This window comes from Cucurbita pepo, chromosome LG16 (assembly GCF_002806865.2).
Source record: "Cucurbita pepo subsp. pepo cultivar mu-cu-16 chromosome LG16, ASM280686v2, whole genome shotgun sequence".
Classification (NCBI taxonomy): domain Eukaryota; kingdom Viridiplantae; phylum Streptophyta; class Magnoliopsida; order Cucurbitales; family Cucurbitaceae; genus Cucurbita; species Cucurbita pepo.
Genome location: NC_036653.1, coordinates 8378186 through 8389351, shown reverse-complemented (window position 1 = coordinate 8389351; position 11166 = coordinate 8378186). Strand labels below are relative to the sequence as shown.

At 38.1% G+C, this 11166-nt stretch overlaps 1 protein-coding gene across 2 annotated transcripts; it reads right to left on the bottom strand.

The window, feature by feature from the left end:
- Positions 1-1369: 1369 nt before the first annotated feature.
- LOC111776718 (pre-mRNA-splicing factor CWC22 homolog) lies at positions 1370-9600 on the bottom strand. 2 transcript variants are annotated; one of them, XM_023656042.1, is made up of 9 exons: positions 8977-9600; positions 6065-7575; positions 5823-5955; positions 4096-4152; positions 3528-3631; positions 2882-2984; positions 2463-2764; positions 1952-2257; positions 1370-1865 (listed from the first exon to the last, which is right to left on the bottom strand). In XM_023656042.1, exons 2-9 carry the CDS (start codon positions 7565-7567, stop codon positions 1509-1511), a joined length of 2865 nt encoding a protein of 954 aa, XP_023511810.1. In that variant the 5' UTR covers positions 7568-7575; positions 8977-9600; the 3' UTR covers positions 1370-1508. The 2 variants fall into 2 exon arrangements, with proteins under 2 accessions (XP_023511810.1, XP_023511809.1); XM_023656041.1 differs by lacking the exon at positions 5823-5955 and adding an exon at positions 4395-5800 and having other exon boundaries at positions 4096-4285; positions 7471-7575.
- Positions 9601-11166: the final 1566 nt, after the last annotated feature.

Here is an 11166-nt window from a genome sequence, read left to right as displayed (position 1 = left end):
CTGTACCATATTTATGTGTGTTTTGTAGTTATTAGTACAGCGGTGAGGGGAGGAGGCTGTGCATTAAGAAGGAAAGCAGAAAACAAAGCATGTGGAGAGGTGGGACAGAGGGTAGTGATGGAGAAGAGAGAAGCAATGCCAGCGTTTGGATACTTCTCCATTTGGACCGCTTCCTTCAATCGGTTTCAGTGACATTCACAAAAGAAAGAAAGAAAGAAAGAAAGAAAGACACACCTCACGTGAACAGCCTTTATTTCAGAGAATGACTCGCATCATTTATGGCTTTTGCATTCAAACCAGTGGTATACTGTGATCCCTCATTTTTAACTCTTAATTGCTTGCTGTCACCATGGCCATGCCAGTCTTCTTATTCTCACTAAATAGCTATGTATTGTTGTTTGTAGTTTCATGCCCCACCACTAATTGTAATGTAAAAAGCTAATGATAAATCTGTTTAACTATTTTAATCTTTCAACCGACATGGGTACGCAATAATGTTTTAAGTATACTGTGTGTAGCATTCATCTCTGAAACTCAGCAATGGTGGCAGAAGAAAGTTCCTTGACGATCCCTTCGCAACTAGTGACTGCCTCCATTTTCCATCACGAAGCTGGACGCTTGACTGAGAATCCATCGGCTAATGAAAACTTTGACTTGCAGCTTCGCTTCAGCTGTGCACCAGATTCATAGTTCACTCCATTGTAAACAAAGCAATTCCTCAACTAGTTAGGTCGAATATGCAATTGTAAGTTTTTCATTTTTAAATTAAATGGTTCTAGCATGACCCTTTTGGCAATAACATCTCGCTATTCTGTGACGAGACTGAGTGTAGCATGCACAACAGAATCCGTCCCTCGTCCAGTATACTTTTCCATTGTTATCGACTGGTTTGAGTTTCGTTTAGGCAAATGTGTTTCCATACTCTTGGGAAAATGTAACAACAAAAGCTTTGCACATGAAGGAAACAGAATCATCCGTCTGAAAAAGACTTGGCCAGTCAAGTTTTGATATCCCATTCACTACTGCTATAGGCTGTCAGCAGATAGGGGCCAAAGAGGATCGGCTATGATGGAAGCATATTCAGATCGAGTTTATTCACACAATAATGAATCAAAAGCAACAATAAAACTGGCACTTGGAAAATAACTCACCTAAAGAATCAAAAGCATTCAGTTATAACAAGTAAAACCCAGAATGCAAAACGCCCAATTTCAGAAAGAACAGTAACCCAGAAGTCAAATTGATTATTAGTTTGAACATGACAATTTTATTTTATTTTATTTTTTTTGAAAAATATCATTGTACTTAGAGAAGTCTTGATTTTGAATGCAATTAAGCGTCTTTATCATTGGTGGGTGTAAAGAGAAGATAGAATGAGAATCATTTTATCATCGTCATTGCATATATAAAATACTGTGTCGTCAAGGGGGAAAAAACAAACAAAAAGTTATAACACATCACACCATATCTTGCTAACAGCTAATGGACAAAATATACAAATATTATCATCACCTTCCACTTTTTCTTCTCTTTTTTCCACGTTTCCTATCTTCTTCCTCTTCTTCACTTTCTGATGAATCCGATGACACACTTGAATCTGAATCTGAATCTGACGAATCACTACTTCCAGACTCATCCGACTCCGACACTGGTTTTTGCTGTTGCATGATCAGCCGCGGCATATTCTTCAAATACTCACGCAAATTCTCTGTCAGTCCACCAAGCCCAATAGACGTAAAGAAGTTTATAGCGAATCTCGTGTTCTTTGGGTTGTCCCTAGGGAATATGGACTCAAACGAATCCTGCATTGTTGGATCCGTCAGGCGTTCATTCAACAGTCGAATTCCCAAATGCTCCGACAGTTCCTGCATCACAATTGACACCAATATACAGAATTTAACAACCAAGGAAAACAATCATATAAATCACCATCAGGGTAGACGAGAAATACCTGGAAAAGGATCTTAATAAAAATCCTAGATGAAGATGTGGTGTCTTCTTCAGTCAATCGAATGTAGGACAAAACATGCCATGGGAGAGCATCAGTCCCGAGTAAGTGGGCAAAAAATTTAGCCACATTTCTTAGCTTATTAGTTTCGAGCCTGTGAATCATCGAGTATTGCTGGACAAAGCATTTCTCAAAATTTTCCTGATGCACCTTGTTGATCTTGCAAAATCTTTGCCCCAACAGACCATAATATCGAAGATAAGTTCTCTCCTGACTGCAACATTCCAACAGCATGACGCATAACTCTATCTGCAAAGACCACATCAAACGAATGAGATCAACCACACTTGTACCACTTGTATAACATACAACAATTCCAGACAAACATCGAGATTACACGGCACTATTATAAAAAATGGAAACCAACTTCAATTTCAGGAAAAAGAAAGAGCAGTGGTTAATATGAAATTGTAGTAAAAAAGTATTAGCAACATTAAGAACTAATAGAACTTACTTCTTGACCAGGCTCAAGTTTAATTTTGAGAAGCTTGTGCCCGGCCTCTTCAAAGTCTACACTGGACATAATTGTCAGATAAATTGTCCTTCTGAGGTTCACAAGATTGGTTTCTGTTTCATCATTTATTAGCATCTGCTCCTCATCTTCTTCTTCAGATTCATCCTCTTCCTCCTCATCCTCATCTGATCCAGCATCAGATCGGTCTTCTTCATCCTCAGATTCCTCACCAAGTATATTTTTCTTTAAATCCTCATAACGCTTCTCATTTTCAAGGAAATTTGGATCAGATTTGAAGATATCTGGAAGAAAAACAGGAAAAATATACAAATACATAAATAAAACGAACATGAGAACACCCAGTTTGATTAATTAAAAAAGCATGTACAAGTTTATATTTAGAAGGGAAAAAAAAATACCAAGAGCAATTTCAGGATCTATCTCTTCTTGCAGCGATACTTCATGAGTTAACTGATCTTCTTGCTCTACAAGGTCCAGTTCTGGACGAACAGCTGGATAGCCCTGAATCAAATCCAAAAGGAGGAAAAAAAAAATCAAAACATTGTTGCAGCTACAAAAGAAAATGTGTGCATGGAATCAAACAAATAGATAACCCTTCACACTGGACATTCCGGGTGCATTGCAAAAAGTGAAATTCAAAATTCGAAGTCGCACAATGTTGGTAATATGAAAGTAATACTGGATTTTAAAATGGTGGGGGCAAAAACTCTAGTTACAATTTACTTCAGACACATTTTACACCAGTCTATATAGAAACGAATTTTCATGGAGAACAAGAAATTGATACAAGAGGCTACTGCTGTGCATTAAAAAAGCAATGATTCAATACTCAAATGATAAATTATTTAAAACTTCATCCCATAGTAAGAATTACATCTTAACTCATTCCTAAAAATAATGATAACAACAATAATAACTGAACTCATAACTTAATCTTCCAAAAATTTGTGAACAGTCAATACAATCACAACATCTCAAGAATATTTGAGAAAAGGAACCTTTTAGACTAATAGGGGGAAGAGCTAAGACAAAAAGTCACTATACCTCAAACTTTGCTTTCCTTATTGCAAATAGGCCTTCTATCAGAAACTGAACCCTTTTGTCTATTTCTCCTTCATGAAGAATTCCACGAAAACGCTCAAATATTCCTACAATCATTGAATAAAAAAAATAAAGGAATATGAATATACAATCTTGGGGTACAATAGGAATGGATCATATGTGAATTGTATTTTTTAAAAGAATACGACTAAAACAAATAAATAAATAAACAACCTTGCTTGAACAAAATCTATTCTATAGAGTGAACAATGTCCTTGACTTCTGAAGACAAATAAAAACAACTTTAACTTCCAGATAATAGAAAATGCTGAAATTCTCAATAATCACATGCTCCAACAAGAGGAGGGCTAAAAAGAAAAAAGTGGAAGCAACTTGAAAGTTGATAATTTTCTGCAGATGGTATAGGATTTTCCAGAAAGCCCAACAAACAGAATGAGCATGGCTAGACAATGATAATTTCATGACACATATACATGCAAAGAGAAAACAGGGAACCATGGTGAATTAAAATGATTGAGCACTGCCTAATGTAGGACAATGGCATACGCACCATGAAGCCCCTTAGGAGAAAGATCATTAAGTATTGATCCACATTCAGTAACAAAACCAACGGCCACCTCCACGCTGTCATCTGTAGGATTCTCCAGCAACACAGTGAGTAATTCTAATGCAATTATTTCATGTGCCACCAGCTGATTAACTAAATGTGCTACAAATTTTACGGCCGCTAGTAGTTGAGGCTGTCAAAGATATATAAAAGCAATGAGGATCAGCAGTATTATTAAATATGGAAGATCTTGCAACTAAATGGAGAAAATTATAAAAACTACAAGCATCGTGCAATATTACCTTGTCATTCCGTTTATATGCTCTTTTGAGCTGCAAGATAATTCTTCTCAATAGAAGATCGCCCACTTCCGGAAATTTGGTATTCACAACAGCAACTAGTGCTGCAAATACATCAGTGAACCCTGGAGATGCCATTTGTGACTTCATGCAGGAACGGCAAAATAGACCCCTACCCCTGATCAGGTTCTCTGCAAATAACTCTGTAATGATATTTTTTATATTAGTAGCATTGACCTTGTTGACAAGCCCATTAATACTTTTTCGAAGTGCATCCCATGTCAAACGTTGATACTCAATGCTGCTCTTATCTTCAACCTCTTTCATCATTCTGGCCAACTTAAATGGTGGAATATAAACCCCCCCACTCTTCCCCAGATTTGAAGCATCAGAATTCAGATTGTTTTCAGACTGTTTTTCCTGTCTGTGTGGTTGTAGACGGTTGAGAGTCCCTGTACCCACGTTTTCTTTCCCCCCAATGTTTCTTCTATCCTCCCTCCATCCACTCACCTCCTTATCTCGTTGACCTTGAGAATTGCTAGACTTGTAATCATGTTTTGAATGCTTCCTTTCCTTATCATTATCAGTCCAATTCCTTCGATCTTCAGATTTTCTATGCAATTCCTTGTCACGCTCATCTTTTGAATCATGACGCAAATGGCGATCTGTAATTTTATTTCCATTCTCTGTTTCACGTTGTCTACGGTCATGCCCCCTATTTTTCCACTCATCTTCATCATAACTCTGATATAATTCTTTTTGGTCTCCTCTCTCTTTTTCTCTACTATGCTGATTTTCATCTTCATGTCTGCTGTCTCTATCATGTCTATTTTTGTTTCTCCCACTTATCCGTTCATCTTCATCGTTACTTTGATATGATTCTTTCTTGCCACTTCTCCGTAGTTCTCTGTGTGGATTTTTACCCCGATGCCTTCTGTCTCTATCGTGCCTATTTTTTTCTTTATCTACACTCTGCTCATCTTCATCAGAACTTTGGTGTGATTCTTTCCGATCTACTCGCTCCTGTTCTCTCTGCCTATGTTCACTTTGATGCCTTCTGTCTCTATTGTGCCTCTTTTTGTCTCTGTCCATTCTCTGCTCTTCTTCCTCAAAACTTTGATGTGATTCTTTCCGGTTTCCTCTCTCTTGCTCTCTGCACCGATTTTCATCGTGATGCCTTTTGTCTCTACCTTGCCCATTATTCTCTCTGTCTATTCTCTTGTAACCTTCATCAGGAAATCGTTGAGATGCAGTCTTTTTTTCATCTTCGTTCTGCCACCTTTCATGTGTGTGGCCATCATTATTCCCACTAATTCTCTTAGTCTGGTCGTCATCTTTCTTCTCATGTCGTCTACCCCTGTATCCTTCACTGGCATCGGAAGAATCACTTTCATCTTCATGATGACCATGTTGTNCATTCAGTAACAAAACCAACGGCCACCTCCACGCTGTCATCTGTAGGATTCTCCAGCAACACAGTGAGTAATTCTAATGCAATTATTTCATGTGCCACCAGCTGATTAACTAAATGTGCTACAAATTTTACGGCCGCTAGTAGTTGAGGCTGTCAAAGATATATAAAAGCAATGAGGATCAGCAGTATTATTAAATATGGAAGATCTTGCAACTAAATGGAGAAAATTATAAAAACTACAAGCATCGTGCAATATTACCTTGTCATTCCGTTTATATGCTCTTTTGAGCTGCAAGATAATTCTTCTCAATAGAAGATCGCCCACTTCCGGAAATTTGGTATTCACAACAGCAACTAGTGCTGCAAATACATCAGTGAACCCTGGAGATGCCATTTGTGACTTCATGCAGGAACGGCAAAATAGACCCCTACCCCTGATCAGGTTCTCTGCAAATAACTCTGTAATGATATTTTTTATATTAGTAGCATTGACCTTGTTGACAAGCCCATTAATACTTTTTCGAAGTGCATCCCATGTCAAACGTTGATACTCAATGCTGCTCTTATCTTCAACCTCTTTCATCATTCTGGCCAACTTAAATGGTGGAATATAAACCCCCCCACTCTTCCCCAGATTTGAAGCATCAGAATTCAGATTGTTTTCAGACTGTTTTTCCTGTCTGTGTGGTTGTAGACGGTTGAGAGTCCCTGTACCCACGTTTTCTTTCCCCCCAATGTTTCTTCTATCCTCCCTCCATCCACTCACCTCCTTATCTCGTTGACCTTGAGAATTGCTAGACTTGTAATCATGTTTTGAATGCTTCCTTTCCTTATCATTATCAGTCCAATTCCTTCGATCTTCAGATTTTCTATGCAATTCCTTGTCACGCTCATCTTTTGAATCATGACGCAAATGGCGATCTGTAATTTTATTTCCATTCTCTGTTTCACGTTGTCTACGGTCATGCCCCCTATTTTTCCACTCATCTTCATCATAACTCTGATATAATTCTTTTTGGTCTCCTCTCTCTTTTTCTCTACTATGCTGATTTTCATCTTCATGTCTGCTGTCTCTATCATGTCTATTTTTGTTTCTCCCACTTATCCGTTCATCTTCATCGTTACTTTGATATGATTCTTTCTTGCCACTTCTCCGTAGTTCTCTGTGTGGATTTTTACCCCGATGCCTTCTGTCTCTATCGTGCCTATTTTTTTCTTTATCTACACTCTGCTCATCTTCATCAGAACTTTGGTGTGATTCTTTCCGATCTACTCGCTCCTGTTCTCTCTGCCTATGTTCACTTTGATGCCTTCTGTCTCTATTGTGCCTCTTTTTGTCTCTGTCCATTCTCTGCTCTTCTTCCTCAAAACTTTGATGTGATTCTTTCCGGTTTCCTCTCTCTTGCTCTCTGCACCGATTTTCATCGTGATGCCTTTTGTCTCTACCTTGCCCATTATTCTCTCTGTCTATTCTCTTGTAACCTTCATCAGGAAATCGTTGAGATGCAGTCTTTTTTTCATCTTCGTTCTGCCACCTTTCATGTGTGTGGCCATCATTATTCCCACTAATTCTCTTAGTCTGGTCGTCATCTTTCTTCTCATGTCGTCTACCCCTGTATCCTTCACTGGCATCGGAAGAATCACTTTCATCTTCATGATGACCATGTTGTCTATCTCTTTTTCTACTACTATGGGGATGTCTATTTCTTTTCCTTTTCATTTCATCCTCATCCGACGACTCTCTGCTGTACTTACTATCCATACCAAACCCTGTCAAACAAAAAGACGTACTTAATAAGCAGGAGGGCTTTTTATTAAGATTTCCAGAAAAGATGCGCATCAAATAGCGCAGAAGTAGACAATATGTAATGCCCCCAAATAGTCTAAACATGGAGTACACTGCTAAACTGAATACAAGGTAAACATAAGGCTATTCTCAACAATTATACAATTAATCCTCAATATACATGAGAAGTAAATAATAGTTGCAACATGTTAGACACATGAACCGACACATAATGTAATCCATACTCAAGCTCAAATCAAGCTCAATCTAACACCCATAATTTAACTCTCACAAGGATTTCTAAGGCCGACTCCTTCGAGACACATTGACCCCAACTGATTTTATCTAGGTCCAACGACATTCTTAATTGCCCCCAACTGATTTTATCCAGGGCCATGAACACTCTCTGTTGACCCCGACTAATTTTATCAAGGGCCACTGATTCTTTTCTTCGACGCCAACTGATTTTATTAAGGGCCATCGACATTCTCGAAAATATCTAATACTTGCCCTTCTAGACTCACAAACTATTTTTTAAAAAAAAAACATCAATATTTCTCTAAATCCAATGATGACATATCACCACTTGAACATTTGATGGAGGCACCTGATATTCACCCAACTTTCCTTTATACACACAATCCTCATACCTCTTTGTCACACTACTCACCAAAATGCATGAGCGACCTCTTTCTCACACTATCTCACAATAGTGCACGAGTCCTATAGCATGCTTCAAAACCATGTTTGATACCAAAACCACTTCAAAGAAAAACATGTCTCAAAATAACTCAAACTTATTCAGATATTCTCAACAAATAATCATGTTCATCAACACAGAAGCGCATAACACTACATGAGCAAGTCATTACAATATCACATCATCATCAATAACACATAAGATTCAAGAACAACAAAAACTTAAATCATAATTAATAATTATAGCATAACTAAAACACACGCGTTGGTAACAAACAGCAAATAGACCCAGTAGAATTCTACTTACCTATTGTGCTCCTAAATAACCAGAACAAGGTTTTAATGTCCATAGTTCGAAAACCTCAATCGAACTACAATAATGCTCAAAAGAGGTGTTTCCCAAAAAAAGGAAGAAACAGAAAAAATCTGCCTTCCAACTTAATTTGAACACTCTCAATCAAGTCCAGATTACAAAAAAGAGTTTCCAGAGGCTATGAACTAATTTACAGCTCCTTAATTGAATTTGAAAGAATCTAATCAGAACTCCTTAATTGACTAGGGTCCTTGCTGAAAAGTGTTGGAAGGAGTCCAATAACAGTCCAAGGCTACATCGAGAATAGTTCTAAGGGTTATAAGCCAAACTACAGAACTTAAAAGAGTTCGAAAGCGGTTTGGAGTGAACTTACCTACTGAACGCCGCCAAACAGCTTCGAACGCTTGCTGGTTGGGGTTTGAATTGATACGAACTCGCAAATCTAACCTTCTTAGTTTACGGGTAATCTGGAACAAGGTAGATAGACAGTGGGTTGCCGCCAAAATGCATCAAAAGCAGGAAAATCACAACTACACGGGCCTGGTTCGAAAGAATCGGATCTGCTCGTGGGTATTCAGGAAGCTGCGGCTTGTGGGTCTGAATCGCCGGAGGATCGAACTACTGTAGGTCGTCGTGCGTCGCAGGAGAGTCACACGGCCATCTCGAGATGCCGATGCTCGCGGTCGATGGGGACGAGTTTCCGGGCAGAACTGCAGCGTGGGTGATGTCGTCGACCGCGTAGGTGAAGGGCCCGTATCAATGCCTGCTCGCCGGTGATGACACGTCGAGGAAGAACAGTGGCCGAAGAGAGGGCGTCGCGTCTGCAGGTATAGTAGCCAGCAAGAGGAAAACGCAAGAGAAGAGGGCTGGCACCGCGAAAACGAGAAGGGACCGCGACTGGTTCACGATGGGGTGCTGATACCCGGGTAACGGAGGGAGATAGAGAGGGAAAGGAAGGGATTTAGGGTTTCTTTTAATTTTTCCTTTTCATCTTTTTATTGCAAATTGGCAGCAATTAGGAAAACACTTAGGTAATTGCCTTCGATTTCAAAAAATATTAATTGTAAAACTGTTATGATGATATAATTGGTGGATGTAAATATTAGGACACGTAAGTATTTATTTTTTAAAAATAAACAATATTGGGAAGGTGCATAAGTATAGAGTTATTTTTTAGGACAATATAACTGGTTTAACTGAGAGTTAATTTTACCTTTATGATGATATAATCTGATAGAGAGACGTTGGGCTTTCGAGTTCTTGAAGCCCAAAAGACAAAACACAGGCCCCAAAATCAGCCCAATTATCTAATTGGATATTCTAACAGATGGGCTTTTCAGAACTGAAATTACACTATGTTTTGTACTCCTTAACATGAATTGTTGCATATATAGAGACGCAAAAAGCTTAAAACAATATTATTTTTTTTAACTATTATAAAAGTAAATACTAAGAACATAGGGATTGAATTTAAAAGTTGTATTTTTTTTAATTAACAAAAAGAAAAAGAAGAAGATTGACATCTTTTTAGAATGGGTGGGTCGGAAAGTCACACACCCGGCTTCCCCCACCATTAATGCCACTTCTTCTCATCATGATGTTGGGATATTGTTTCCCAACAAAAAAGCAACGCATAACCTAATCTTCATTCTAATATTTTTATATATCAAAACGCAATGTTGCTCCAAATACTACAGGGTTTAATAAATGTTAAATTGCGTTGCATACGAGCTTTGGAGAATAAAAAAACAAAACGCATCAAACTGGAAGACAAGGAGTTTAGTGATGTAGAATAATGTTTGAAAAGGACATGAAAGGATGAATCTGTCCGGAAGAGACAATTTGGGGAAGGCCTGAATTGGAAACAGTGACTATGGCCCTATAGCTTTTGGAAGATGGAAACAAATGAAGCAAGATAGAGGGTACCTCTTTTTCGCAGTCGGCCCCCTAAATTCATCCATCGCATACCCTCGCTCGCGTTAGAGCCTCCATCGTCCGATGACCAACCGTGATTTTATTTCGTCTTCAGATATTAATTAAAATCAGCCTCCCGCAGGACACGTACCCTCAAATTGGGCGACAAAATTAGAATACTTAATTATTTGTATATTTTATCTTTTCTGGTGTTACTTTCATTTTAGATTCGCTTCATTTCATCAGTCCAATCAATCTAAATACTTTGGTTATATCAATTTAAAATACTATTTTTTACTATTTTTGAAGGGGTCTATTTCACATTTACCGAAGAGGACAATGTTTTTCCTCATTTATAAACTTTATTTTAATTGCTTTGTGTATCTCCATCTACTTCACGTGATTCTTTCACTTACCAAATTACAACAATGCCCAAAACAGATTGTTCCTCTTTCTTTTTTCTTTTTTCTTTTTTAATTTGTCGATTTACAAAGAAAAAAAAAAATTGTCAGGCAATGATATGATAAGCTCCATCCTTAAATTAATGTGGCGCCAATTTAAAAGTAAAAGCTGGGCTCGCCTTTTCTTTCCCACTCCTACTCATACCCCCTATTACCTCTCCTAACCTTTCATACCGCTGCTCTATTCA